The 14,621-nt window shown below is 43.8% G+C and overlaps 1 protein-coding gene across 2 annotated transcripts in view; it reads right to left on the reverse strand.

Moving 5' to 3' along the window:
• Nucleotides 1–14,621, reverse strand: part of LAMA3 (laminin subunit alpha 3) — a 250,485-nt gene that overhangs the window by 176,607 nt on the left and 59,257 nt on the right. For both annotated transcript variants that reach the window (XM_043444125.1, XM_043444124.1), the window contains exons 3-7: nt 12,604–12,721; nt 11,496–11,614; nt 9,765–9,935; nt 5,781–5,872; nt 757–872 (exon numbers count right to left, since the gene is read on the reverse strand). In XM_043444125.1, coding sequence (XP_043300060.1) covers nt 757–872; nt 5,781–5,872; nt 9,765–9,935; nt 11,496–11,614; nt 12,604–12,721 — 616 coding nt within the window. The remainder of the gene's footprint in view (nt 1–756; nt 873–5,780; nt 5,873–9,764; nt 9,936–11,495; nt 11,615–12,603; nt 12,722–14,621) is intronic.

The raw sequence follows: 14,621 nt of genomic DNA on the forward strand, positions 1-14,621 counted from the left end.
CCTTTCTTCCTTCCTTCTCTGGTCCCCTCCACCCTACATCCCCCTCAGTCCTATTCCCTTAGTGCTTCCAGCTCTCTGTTTAGACATCAATCTCACCACCTTCTCTGGATGTCGGTCCTCAAAAAAATCAGGATTCCAATCCAGTATCACATCCTAAGAAATTGTAAGGGTTTAAAATTTAATAGTGGCTGCATCACATTTTAGATTGCTAAAAAGAGAGGCCAATTGTCAAAGCACTCTGCCCAATCTTTGCATACAGTGAATGTTTAATATAGATATTAATGGTCACTATTGTTGCTATTTTTGTTCACATATTTCTATCTGAATTTAGAGTGGGGCACTTTTACCTCCAGTCAGTGAGTTATTCGTTGGGATGGACAGTTCTGACTGCCGAGACTGACATGATCCTGCCCTGGTCACAAGCACAAGAAAAACACTGCCCTCCGTCCTTAGGCAGGCTTCCCAGGTGGCACTGGTGGTAAAGAACCCATCTGCCAGTGCAGGAGACATAAGAGACGTGGGTTTGATCCCTGGGTTGGGAAGATTCCCTGGAGGAGGGCATGGCAATCCACTCCAATATTCCTGCCTGGGAAATCCCATGAACAGAGAAGCCTGGCGGGCTACAGTCCATAAAGTCACACAAAGTCAGATACGACTGAAGCGACTGAGCGTGCATGCATTCAGTCCTCAGGCAGAAATGAGGGAGGGGGTCGTGGGTGGGGCTTTGCGTCCCAGGGTCCCTCCTCCAGGGCTCACCTTCACACTCATTGCTCTGCTTCCCCATGGCGGGCCGCCAGCGTCTCTGATTGTAACCCGTACAACAGTGATCACACGTCTCCCCACAGGTATTGTGCTGGCATTCACACCGAAACCTGGGCATATGACAAAGCAGATCTATTACTGAAAAGTCATTTTTTTTAATTGAAGATCAGCTGCTCCCAAGTGAAAAACTGAATCATCATGGTCACCTATGGTACCACTGCGTGACTATGAAAACAAAGCACTTTGCATATGTTATTTCAAATCCCTCTATCCTGCTTAATAATTCCACTTTACAGGTGGTGACACTAAGATCCACAGATATTTAAATATTTGATCAACGGAGAGCCAGATTTCAAACGGAAGTTTGTCTGACTCCAAACTCCCAGCTCTTCTCTACCACCTTATATAACGATAAATCAACACAGGAGCAAGTGCTGAGGGTACTGAGGTGTGCGGAGAATCAACATCACAAAAATCTAGAGTCGTCTGTGAGATGGGTCAGATTTTTTACTTTCAGCCTGGTGTCTGGCCCAGAGGTACAAAGAATCCAAGAGACAGTCACTTACAACATCTCAGAGGACCCTGCTTGAAGAGTCCAGCTCCAAAAAACAGCCCCATCACTGGGCCAAAGCTCAGATTACTCAGCAAGGCAATGGGGTAAACCAAAAACCTACTTTCAAAGAACTATTTTGTTGTTTTTCAATTGCTAAATTGTGGCTGGGTCTTTGTGACTCCATAGACTGCAGCATGCCAGGCCTTTCTGTCCTCCACTAGCTCCCAGAGTTTGCTCAAATTCATGTCCATTGAGTCGCTGATGCCATCCAACCATCTCACCCTCTGTCACCCTCTTTTTCTCCTGCCCTCAATCTTTCCCAGCATCAGGGTCTTTTCCAATGACTCGGCTCTTTGCATCAGGTGGCCAAACTATTGGAGCTTCAGTTTCAGCGTCAGTCCTTCTGAAGGAGGAAACAGACAGAACAGGCTCCATCTTGAAAGCAGGTCTCCATCTTGGGCCAGACTGTGGACTTTGAGCTATATGCCCAGGATCTATGGAAACGACATACCAACTGGAAAAACCAGACCCCTTCGGATGGAAGAGCCCCAGGGCTCGTACCTAGACACTCCATCGCCTAAAAGAATACCCTAATTATCTGTGTAACCGAACAGAATCATAAATTCTATTAAGCTTATTGGGGTATGACCACAGGCCTACTGATAATTGTCCACTCTTAACTACCTAGGCTTAAGGCATATGAATCACAGGTTAACTTTGATTGTATCTTTCTTTTCCTTTGTTCAGACTAGTTTCAGAGAATTTAGGGAGGTGGGTTTGAGCACGTACACTTATGGTATACAAGGCTTCCCAAAACTGGTCAGGGTCCTTGGCTAAGAGGAGACTCTGCGTTGGGTCCGCCGGTGTAATAAACTGCACTCCACTATCGGCATTGTCCTTCTGAGTGAGTTTGTTTCCCGGAACGCATGGCTACAATACTTCCAACGAATATTCAGGGTTGAATCGACTGGTTTGCTCTCCTTGCAGCCCAAGGGACTCTCAAGAGTCTTCTCCAGCACAATTTGAAAGCATCAGTTCTTTGGTGCTCAGCCTTCTTTATGGCGCAACTTTCACATCCATCCATGATGACTGGAAAAACCATAGCTTTGACTATACGAAACTTTGTTGGCAAAGGGATGTGTTGTCTGCTTTTTTTTTTAATGTCTCTGCTTTTTAATACGCTGCCTAAGTTTGTCATAGCTTTTCCACTACAGACATGCCTTAAAATGTTTCTAGGCTTAAATGCCAAAGTCATGGCACTGAATTAGAACTCTAAGCTCTGAGCTTCCATTCATCTGTGCTTGAAAGAGGATTCAAAACAGAGTCTAAGAAAACTCTTGGTTGTGCCCATGGGGATCCCATTAATCCTTCCCAGGGGAGATGGGAAGGTTACTCTCCTAAGAAAAGGTGTCATCCCTTTCCCAACTCAGCTGCCTGTTAAAGCAGATGGACACAGATTTAACTGGCAGCACAGAATAGGTGGAGTCCAAATGGGTTTTGGTCAGAGATGCACTTTCAACTCATTGCCAATGAGGTATTTGCTTAAGCTGGACTGAACAAATATTTAGGGAAAACTAAAGAACATACAGTCTTATTATTTTTTTTTTTTCTTTTTCTGGAAGGGAAGTTTATTGTGGAGTCCAAGTACTCTCTCTCCTTTTTAAAAAAATATTTATTTATTTTTGGCAGCGGTGGGTCTTCATTGTTGTGTGTAGGCTTTTTTCTAGTGCTGGCGAGTGGAGGCTACTCTTCATTGCAGTGCTCAGGCTTCTCATTGCAGTGGCTTCTCTTGTTGAAGCTCCCAGGCTCTAGAGTGTAGGCTAAGCAGCCGAGATGCACAGGCTTATTTGCTCCTCAGCACTTGGAATCTTCCCTGACCAGGGATCGAACCTGTGTCCCCTGCATTGACAGGCGGATTCTTTACCATTGGACTACCATCAAAGTGCCCAATGACTCTTATAGGGAGATCCATATTGAGCACAGAAAAAGAAAAGAGAGCTGGGAACCTGTCTGAATCATATCATCACCCCCAAATAATTGCTTTTGCTGATTCTCTCTCAGCCCAAGCTGATGACTGATGTGGAAAATTTATCCCTGTGCCTGTTGGAAGGATGTTACTGAATATGTTGTTGACTGGAGAATCCTCTTCATGACCACTCCATCCACCTCCAGGTAGATGTCTCATCAGGCCCTGGTGTCAACATTCACCTTCTCCTATACAACTGATACTTTTAAGATTATGATCATAGTGAAATATGAAACTGAGCAGGTTTCCCTTTTTGAGCTGACTGCTAGGAAGCTCAGAATTAAACCCATGACCCTTCCACGTTTCTGGACATCAACGTCAGCCTAGTACCCATGCTTGATTAAAGTCCTCTTTTGCCTTGCCACGGGTTCTACTTGATTGCTCATTGCCCAGCCGTGGCTCCCTCCGTTAGGTCATTGAATCCCCTTGAACAGAAGACTTTTTTCCTATTCATAGAGGGTTCCATAAATCATCTGGGCAGGTCAGCCTGTTGGGCAGAAGCCAACCAGCAGATGGGGAGGCAAGGCAGTTGTGCTAATGTAGACCGGTGGCACCCTGAGCCTTTCACTGAGGGACGGAGAGATATTTTGTCCAATGACACATGCTAGGAGCAATTCACTGCGGAGTGCAGAACCCCTGCAGGTCTGCCAAGGCCACAGGGCCAAATGGGAAGCTGAGCCTCTCTCCAATGACTTCTCCTCCTCTCCTACAGGGCACCACTTTGTCTCAGGCTCAGAGACCTACAGTGAACTCTTTTCTCCTTCTCTTCCAACTCCGGACTTCCCTGATCCGGCTTCTAGTGCCTGAGGGCCCAACCGTTCAGGAGTTACATGGCAAGGATATTTAATCATTAATAAGCAAACCCTTACTGATTAAGGACCGGTCGGTTGACAGATTCACAGTGCTATCTCAGAGAGTACCACCTGATCCCTGAAGGGGGGCTCATAGCATTAGAGATTGCTTCAAGTTGGACAGAAAGGCATCACCAACTTACCACGTACGCTGGTAGCTGGCACCTCTGCCCAAACCTGTAGCTAGGCCTCACAATGCACAAACCTGAATTTGCCTAACTGGAAAATGTACCCCTGGTAAATGCTGCTATGGGGAATTGAACACTTTAAATTAAAACACTGAGAGACAAACATTACTCTATCTAGCATCCGGTCATTTCCAGCCCTTCAGAGTATCCTTCTAGAAGTGATAATGTAAGTGCATACAATTGCAGAGAGACACAGGTTCAATCTCTTGATTGGGAAGACCCCCTGGAGGAGGAAATGGCTCCCGCTCCAGTCTTCTTGCCTGAAAAATACCATGAACAGAGGAGCCGGGTAGACTACAGTTCATGGGGTCACAAAGAGCTGGACATGACTGAGCACACCTGGCAACACTTACACACATACTTCAGAACAGTACATACAACACTCACACATACAACTGCAGAACACAATATTAGAGGTACACACATCCTGTTACATGTGAAATACGCCTCAATGAAAAGCAAAACAGTTACACTGACGTTCATAGCAGAATTATTCACAACAGATAAAAGGTGGCAGTGACCTGCGTCCCTCAACAGATGAACGGGTAAGCAAAACGCAGTGTATACATAATGAAATATTATTCAGTCTTAAAAAGGAAGGAAATTCTGACACATGCAATGAGGACATCATACTAAGTGAAATAAACCAGTCACAAAGAGACAATATTGTGTCTTCTATGAGACACTCAGAGTAGACAAATTCATAGACAGAAAGTAGAATGGTGTTGCCAGGGGTTGGGAGAGGAAAGAATGCAGATGTGTTGTTTAGTGCGTAAAGAGTCTCAGTTCTGCAAGATAACAAGAGTTCTGGAGGTTGGCTGCACAACTATGAATGTACTGAAAACCAATGAACTTAAATCACCCCCACTTAAGAATGGTTAAGATGGTAAACTTTAAACGTATTTTCATGTCCGACTGTTTGTGACCCCATGGACTGTAGCCTACCAGGCTCCTCTGTCCATGAGATTTTCCAGGCCATTTCCTTTTCCAGGGGATTTTCCGACCCAGGGATCGAACCTGGGTCTCCTACATTGTAGGCAGACACTTTACCATCTGAGCCACCAGGGAAACCACTTAAGAATGGTTAAGATGGTAAACTTTATATGTATTTTACCACAACTTTAAAGATGAAAAAGGATTTGAAAACATACACCAAGGATGACAAACATTTCTCCTGCCAACTGTACTCAATTGTCTGTGGCTGCCTGGGGCACCGTCTGGAGCGGGGGTGGGAAAGGGGGTGTTGGGATGGAGGAGAGGAGACACACACATCATCTTCATGTTGACGTTGAAACATTTCTGTTGAGGGAAGGAACTGAGAAGTATTTAATAGGATGCCAACACCACTGAAACAATTAGACATTCACAGAAAGTTAAAAAAATCTATACAAGGGACTCACAGTTTCTCAGGATTGTTTGCATTGCACACTTCAGCATGGCCATTGCAAACACACCGCCCACCGATGCTGATATCCTTTATGCTGTAATAATACTATAGAGCAGAAAACAGAACATGTCAGTTTTACTAAGCCGCGACACAGACTTTACTAATCTTTAACGCACACCTGTACTGACCCTCTTCCCCTTCCTCCTGCCTCCTAAGCCTCCCTCAGCACAAAAGGGAGCCACGTTTGGATATAACTTTTCTTACAAAAGAAATACATCCCCCAATCAAATGTAATAGCACCCTGCTGAATCTGTCCATTTTTAAAAATAAAATACCCTGGTGGTCCAGTGCTTAAGACTCCATGCAGCCATCAGGGAACGTGGGTTCAACCCCTGGTCACAGAACTAAGATCTCACATGACATGTGGTCAAAAGACAAAAAAAAAATAGATAAATAAAATGGTACAGCTGTCATGACTAATGAACTATATTTGTTACATTATAAAAAATAATTGAGACTTCCCTGGCAGTCCAGTGGTTAAGACTTTGCCTTCCAATGCAGGGGACGTGAGTTCAATCCCAGGTTGAGGAACTAAGATCCCACATGTCACGTGGTCAAAAGACAAAACAATTAAAATAAATGAAAAAAATGGTATAGTGGTCACAACTAATGATCAAAAATTGTTACATTATAAAAAATAATTGGGACTTCCCTGGCAGTCCAGTGGTTAAGCCTTCACCTTCCAATGCAGAGGGCACAGGTTTGATCCCTGATTGAGGAGCTAAGACTCCACATGCTTCACGACCGAAAAGCCAAAACATAAAACAGAAACAATACTGTAACGAATTTACTAAAGACTTTAAAAATGGTCCACGTTAAAAAAAATCTTTTTAATAAAACTAAACTTTAAAAAGTTTTTAATTAAATGCTTTAAATGCATGAAGAGAAATTACCTTGGAAAAGAAATTACCCTATAGCTTTTGGGGAAAGGATTGCCTGCTTCCTAGCTTCTCTCTCTTTTCTTAATGTAAAGCTGAATTCCACATAGTGCACAATATCTTGCACATTATCTATTTACCAAAAACATAATTTTTGTATCGAACATCTGGCACCAACTGTGTGCAGGTTCCAGGAAAGGAGAACAATATTCACCAAGATGGATTAGATGCAGCACTGAGGCTGGCAGGGCCCACCAGCAGCTGTGGATGTCCACCTGCCTGTGGCAGGGTGAATAAAGCCACAGGCAGAGGTTCAAGCTCCAAATGGCCAGACAGCTGCAGACCCAGCTGAGGCTCATCCCCTAAACCAGTCCAGCCATATGGGTGGCCGTCTCATGGACAGGGCATGTCTCCAGCATGGCGGGAGTCTCTCCACTCGTGACAATGGGTGGCACCATCTGCCAGCTACCTTCCTTCCCTTGGCCGGAGAAGCATAGGATTCAGTAGGGAATTTGGGGGTCACAGGTGTAAAATAATCTTTCTCACTGAGGTGATGTCATCAGTGAATATATCTGTCAGGGAGGAAGTCTTTGAACTCACAAGGACAAGAGGGGCTTTGTACCTGGTGGCTGTCGCTGAGGTTAGTCTCTAAACCTCCCCACTCACTCCAAGTTAGGGTTCTGTTCCCATCTCCTCACTAAAAGTTTCGAGGTGTCTTCGCTTCTTGGCAATGTCTTACTTAGTCTGAAGACATTAACAGCCCTTCTTGTCAATACAGATAAATGCAGCATTGGAGGGCTTTCTCAGACAAGTGCACACTCAGAAGCTTTCACCACATTCGTTTCTCTCTGCACACGGGTTAGGGTAACAACGGCAAGAGGGAAGCCCGCCATCTGCCTTCACTCAGCTGCACACATCATACGTGTAACAGGACAGCTGGTATTCTGGGCTCCTCGACTTAAAGAAGCAACCTAGACTGGGGGAGAGGGGATTATATATGTGGTGCACGCCATACAAAATTGCTTAGTAGGTTCATTTGTACCATTTTTCTAGGTTCCACATGTATGTGTTAATACACAATATTTGTTTTTCTCTTTCTGACTTACTTCATGCTGTATGACAAAGTCTAGACCCATTCACATCTCTACAAATGACCCAATTTTGTTCCTTTTTACGGCTGAGTAATACTCCATTGTATACATGTACCACATCTTCTCTATCCATTCATCTGTCCATGGACTTTTGGAATAGACACGCCAATGTAGACAACAGACATGTGGACACAGCGTGGGAACGGGAGGGTGGGAAGAATTTGGAGAGTAGGACTGACATATACATGCTACTGTGTAAAACATAGCTAGTGGGAAGCTGCTGTATACCAGGGGACTCAACTTAGTGCTCTGTGATGACCTAGAGGGGCGGGATGGGGGAGGGACAGAGGCCGAGAGGAAGGGGTATATGTACACATACAATGGATTCACTTCATTGTACAGCAGAAACCAACACAACACAGTAAACCAATTACACTCCATTAAAAATTACTTAATAGAGAAGACTACATTCATGTAAGTGAAAAGAAATCTACATACATGTGAGTATCCTTGCAACACTCAGAAAGACAAAAAAAAAAAAATGTGGTGAGGACATTTTTGGTGAGGCTCCAAATGCAGAGGAAAGGAAACCCAGTCTGGCTACAGTTGATCAGAAAACTTGGGATTCCCTTGTAAATTCCATCCCTGGATCCAGTTGTAATTCCCACGTACAGCAGCTCAGAGGTAGCTAAGAGGGCTGAAATTGTAGGAAACAGGCCACCCACACTCCAGAGGACTGGCCTTTTGGAAAAACACTCAAAACTGTAGCGAAACTTGAGTTTTCTCTTTCCCTTCCTTTCCCAGCTCTCTCACTTACCTACCTAAGAAGCCAGACTGTATAAAATAGAGCTGGCATCTTCCATTCACCCTCCGAAGTCCACCACGCATCCCTCTCCACCCTGCCCTTTGCCCAGGGGCTGAACTTTGTGGGGTGACAAGGGTCTCTTTTCCTTCAGGGATCAGAGGATGGGAGGAGAATGAACTAGGGATATTTATTCTGCTGGTACCCTCTGTGCCCAGGAGTCAGGGGACTGTCCTGACATTCAGGGTGAGGGATGACCACCTCACACTAGCAGAGAGCACTGATGCTCACCAATGCCTGCACCCCTTGCTTTTCTCCATTGCATCATCCAGCCTCCTGCATCTCCAGGGGTCCCACAGCCAGTTCCTGCCAATGGCAGTGAGCCGGGTGGTTAGGAGACTCGTCCTCCCTCTGCTCTCTCTATTTTCCCTCATCAGCTGACCAGTTGCAGGGAATGCGAGGAGGACCTGGGGTCCGACATCCTAGGATGGCTGTGGCTCTACACAGAAATAGCCTGGGTCCCTGAATGGCCATGTGGAGCTGATCCCATCTGCTGACCCCACATCAGACTGTGACATGAGCAAAAACCAAACCTTTATTGTATTCATTTCTGACACTTGGGGACTATTTGTTATAACAGCAGACCAATACCAGGATGGCTGTCATCTTTCGCCTTTCATCTCCTTTGAATTCAATGATTTATCTTTAACAGCCAAACTTCTAAACTACATCTCATATTTCAGACAAGAACAACTCCTACGCCTCTGACATTACTGGCTGCAAAGTTTACTTGAAAGCACAGATGTAGCGAACACACATACGAACATCCAAGGGGGAAGGGGAGGTGGGATGAATCGGGAGATTGGGATTGACATATATATACTACCACGTGTAAAATAGGGAAGTATGAGAACTACTGTAGCACGCAGGGAACATTACTCAATGCCCTGTGATGACCTAAATAGGAAGGAAATCTAAAAAAGAGGGGATTGTGTACATTGAAAACTGATCCACTTGGCTGCACAGCGGAAACTAACATAATATTGTAAAGAAACTAAACTCCAATTTGAAAAAAAAAAAAAGCTTAGTTGAAAGAGTTGGAGGCAATGAATTCAACAAGCAAAGTACCAAAAGCTGCTGTCCTGGCAGCAAAGAGCATCACTCACCCGTCGGGTGACGGTTGGATCTCTCTGCGCTTTGGAGATGAGGTGTCCAAGAAGGGTATTGGTTCGGAGAAAACGCAGGCGGATGTTTGTGGCCTTGGTGAACTCCCTCAGGGCATGAGAGAAAGTAAAATTTTTCGCACCTGGTCGACCATTTATCAAGGACACCACAACCTAAAAGGGTCACCACACACACACATAGAGGAGAAAAAAAGTCCTTTTATTAAAGACTTCCCAGGTGCCCCTTCCCAGGTGGCGCTAGTGGTAAAGGACCTGCTTGCCAATGCAGGAGATTACAAGAGATGCAGGTTCAATCCCTGGGTCGGAAAGATACCCTGGAGGAGGGCATGGCAACCCACTCCAGGATTCTTGCCTGGAGAATCCCAGGGACAGAGGAGCCTGGTGGACTACAGTCCACAAAGAGTCAGACATGACTGAAGTGATTTAGCACACACACAACTAAAGCTCCAAAACTCTTGGTTTCTTTGAGTCATTCGATGTTTCAAAACCTGGGCTCTTGGGCTTTGTAAATCATTTCCATTCACAAACCATTTGCTGTATCCATGTTGTGGAGCTATAAACACTATGAGATGTTGAAAGTATAATGTTAACATCTATGAATATACGGAAACAATTTTTGTCAAGCTGCATCAAAGAAAGGAGGCTAAAGTAATCTAAAAACCTAAATGAGGTTGAAAAAAGGAAGTCTCCGGATATAAATAGTGAAGGGGACAAAGAAATCTTCTATTCAAAACCCAGGTTTTGCTTTTATTTTTTATATTTTAAAATTTATTTATTTATGACCACACTGCTTCTTTGTTGCTGCGCATGGACTTTCTCTAGTTGCAGTGAGCGGGGGCTTCTCTCTAGCTGTGGTGTGAGGGCTTCTCATTGCAGTGGCTTCTCTTGTTGCGATGCACATGGTCTGCAGTGTGGGCTCAGGAGTTTCAGCACACAGGCTTAGTTGCCCTGAAGCATGTGAAATCTTCCCAGACCAGAGATCACACCCATGTCTCCTGCATTGGCAAGTGAATTCTTTCCCACTGGACCACCCAAGTTCTGTTTTAAAGCTTGAGGAGATGAAGTCCAAGTCCCAACCACTTATTAAGACGTGAACCACTGATCTGTCACTGGAAGATACTGGATACAGCTGCTCAAGAAAGATCTCCCTACCTAAGAAGAATGAGATTGGCGCCCTTTAAAGACACTTGAAACTCACTCCATGGAATTCTTCTCTGATTCCCACCACGCTGTTTTCTCATCCTCCCTAACAATAGCCTGGCTGACTTCACAAGGAACACAGGCAACCCTCCCCGACAAATGACACCGATCCTGCCAAAAAGGATCAGGGTTAGCTCTGCCACCACCCCTTCATCCCCCTACTCCCATGGGAGATAAGGTGTTTGTGAAGCAGTGGGAGAGGTCTTTACTGCAATCACCAGTGATCCACTTTTTAAATATTCCAACAGAAAACAGAGTCTAAGACCTATGGGTCTTGGATTCAGAATCCTGAATTCCCAAGAAAAATCAAAGACCTCAAATAGAATTTCCAATGTCAATTATAGTTCAATTAAAAAAAAAAATTTCCAGCAACTCAATCTGGACATCTTCAATGTGGTTTCTTTCTGTCTACGTTAGATTTCCTTGAAAATGCAAGTTTCACAATTACAAAAAATGTGCATCTTCATGTTCATATTTAAGTCTTATCTCTCAAGGCCTCCCAAAGCTACTTACCTCACCATTTTCCAATGGCACAATTCGGGAATATTCCGTAGTACAAAGTACATCATCATCTCGGGTGATAGCCCTGTTTGCTTCCTGCCCAAACTGTTCCAAACAGTCTACTTTAGAATCTAGGAAGGAAACGTTAATATTGTACAATAAAATATGTCCTCTTTTAAATTTCTTAAGAAATCTTATGTTTCCTTAAGAAAATACACAAAAAGGGAAAGACCAGAGAAGCATTTAAGATATTTAAACGGGATCTTAGAATGAAATTCTTAATTCATAAAGAAAAACCAAGCCATTTCAGGCCACTTAAATGCTGGTCACTGAAAGCCCTGTTGCAACTTTCAACAGGAATAGTCTGAAGATTTCATTCTAAATCTTCACTCTTTCTTAGACAAGTTTACCCTCTAAGCAGCATTCCCAGAAAACTCAATGCCTTTATAGCAAGTGTCTGGTCCACTTCAATTAATCATAGGGTTCAGAGACTCAGACATTCTTCATTAGTGAAGACGACAAGGTCAAAGTAAGTAATGTGAAAAGGCAGGATCCATAAAGATGGAACTTACTTCCTAGTTCTACATAAAAGGAAATGGAATGAAGCTCTGGCCCAGTTACAGATATACTGCGTACATGCATGCTAAGTCGCTTCATTTGTGCCCCAAGTCTTTGCAACCCCATGGACTGCAGCCTACCAGGCCCCTCTGTCCATGGGATTCTTCAGGCAAGAATACTGGAGTGGGTTACCATGCCCTCCTCCAGGGGATCTTCGTAACCCAGGGATCAAACCCGCATGTCTTATGTTTCCTGCATTGGCAGGCAAGCTCTCTACCACAAGCGCCACCTGGGAAGCCCTATAGATACACTGCTTCCCCCTGAATAGTAGCAAGTACCATTATCATAAGAGGTGTTTCAACCCCAGTTATACATGTGCATCCCTGGTACTCCAGTACACACGCTTGAGAAACGAAAGTTCCGAGGGTAAGCTACAAAGTTAAAACAGATCAGTCCCTGACGCCCCACACTGAAAGGTTAACTTTCTAGTTAAACTCCCAGTCTTGATCTGCTGCAGCAAATAATTCAAACCTCTCATAACATGGTAGGCAAGACTACTTACGAGCAAAATATTGCCAAGGTGAGTAGGTGCTTCCAAAGTCAACAGATCTTTCCAAGACCCAAAGATCAGGGCGAGGAGAATTTGCAAATTTGATTAAAACATAGGCCACCTGGAAAAGCTGATAGAGCAAAAGATAAACAGTTATTCAACTCACCTAGTCTATCCAAACCCTCCACCATCTGTATGGGATGCTGGTTCCCAAGTGACACATCTAGCCATGCCCCTCCCGAGATCCAGGTCCCGTTTCTAACTGCCAACTGGACCTCTCTAGCTTAACATTTTCACACCCCAAGTTATCATTTTTCTTCCTCCACTGAATCTAGACATTAATCTTTGTCACATCTTAATCATTTACCCTTGAATTTCAACCAGTCTACATGGCATCTTCAAGTCTGTACATTCTGAGATGTCTGATGTCCAACAACACTCATCATGTGCTAAGCTCTTCCAAGACCTGGAGAAGACAGTACAGCCCTAAGCGTCTCCCAGGAGTGACATGACCCTGATCCAGGTCTTGGAGAGCTCATGGCTGCAGGATGAGACCTGAGCAGCTAGCTGCATGGTAGAGAAGAGCATCTCCGACTCCTGTGTCATCTCCACTCATCACCTCTTCTCCTGATTTCTCTCCCTCTCATTGATTTTCTTGTTCATCCTCACCACTCTTTGCCCATGGCCAGGACAACGCCAAGGTATGAAAGAGATGAAGTGCAGCATTGGTCCAGATTCTTTAGCCTCCCACCCTGGAATCCCAGCATGCCTTAGTGATGGACCCCAGGAGTCCTTGCAAGCTACTCCTGCCCCTTCCCTCAAACTCATCTGGCTTGCCTGTGAACCCTGAGAATCTACGTGTTTATCAAAAAGCCTAGAATGACAAGGAATAGGGGTGTTAAATATGCTAACATGTTAATGAGTGAGGATTATCCCCACCCTCCATACTCCTCGACACCAGGGGACAGATTCAACAGTGACTTTGAGAAGAGAACTCTGCCAGCCCTATTTGATAAAGTAAATTTATTTAGCAGGCGAATGGACCTTCCAGAATCAGGCAAATTGATGAGGACATAAATGCAACAAGGCTTGAAGTGCAACAGAACAGGAAGGATTTGGGCTTAGATATAAAAAAAAACAGCCTAATAATCTCCATATATTAGTCCTTTGATGCATATGGATTTATTATTTTGGTATAGCTGCATCTTAATAGGAGCATGACCATGGACAAGATTACCACCATTTAGCCTTGCTTTTCTCATCTCCTAAACAATTATAATTTTCTCATGGGTTCGTGCAGGGAGTGAATAGGATACCATAAAGCACTCAGCACTGTGGCTTTCTGGAGTGGGCTTCCACAACCAACAACTGAATGCACCACAAAACTGGACCACTAGTTTTCAAGTCCTAACTTCACCACATTAACTGTGTGACCTTGAACAGGAAAAAATAAAAACAGGACTCTGCCACCTTATTAACTAGCCCAGCAGAGATATTTCAATAATGAGTTCAACTAGTTAGAGATATAGGCAGTACTCAGACCCTGTGGGGCCCTTTTACTCCTTGGGGGGGGTGGCAAAAAACAAAGGATTTCATTTTTATATTGTTCACATACAGTAGTATGGTAGGTCTCATTTTTTTTTAAGTCTCAGAACTAGTAGCTAATTGTAAATGTTCTAAACTTGATGTCAAAGCCAAAATTTCTAGGATGATGATTCTCAAATTTTAGTCTCAGAACACCTTAACATTTTTAAAATTATTGAGGACCTCAAAAAGTTTTTCTTTAAGTGGGCTATGTCTATTAATTAATAAGGACCATATTAAAAATTAAAGCTGAGAAAATTTTAAAATATTTATTACTAATTCATTTAAAATGATAAACCATTACATGTTAACATAAATACCATATTTTATGAAAAATACCATATATTTTTCAAAACATAAAAAATTATAGTGAGAACAGTGGCTTTGATTTACATTTTTAAGATCTCTTTGAATGTCTGCCTTCATAGAAGACAGCTGGATTCTCA

This window comes from Cervus canadensis, chromosome 23 (genome assembly GCF_019320065.1).
Source record: "Cervus canadensis isolate Bull #8, Minnesota chromosome 23, ASM1932006v1, whole genome shotgun sequence".
Taxonomy (NCBI): Eukaryota; Metazoa; Chordata; class Mammalia; order Artiodactyla; family Cervidae; genus Cervus; species Cervus canadensis.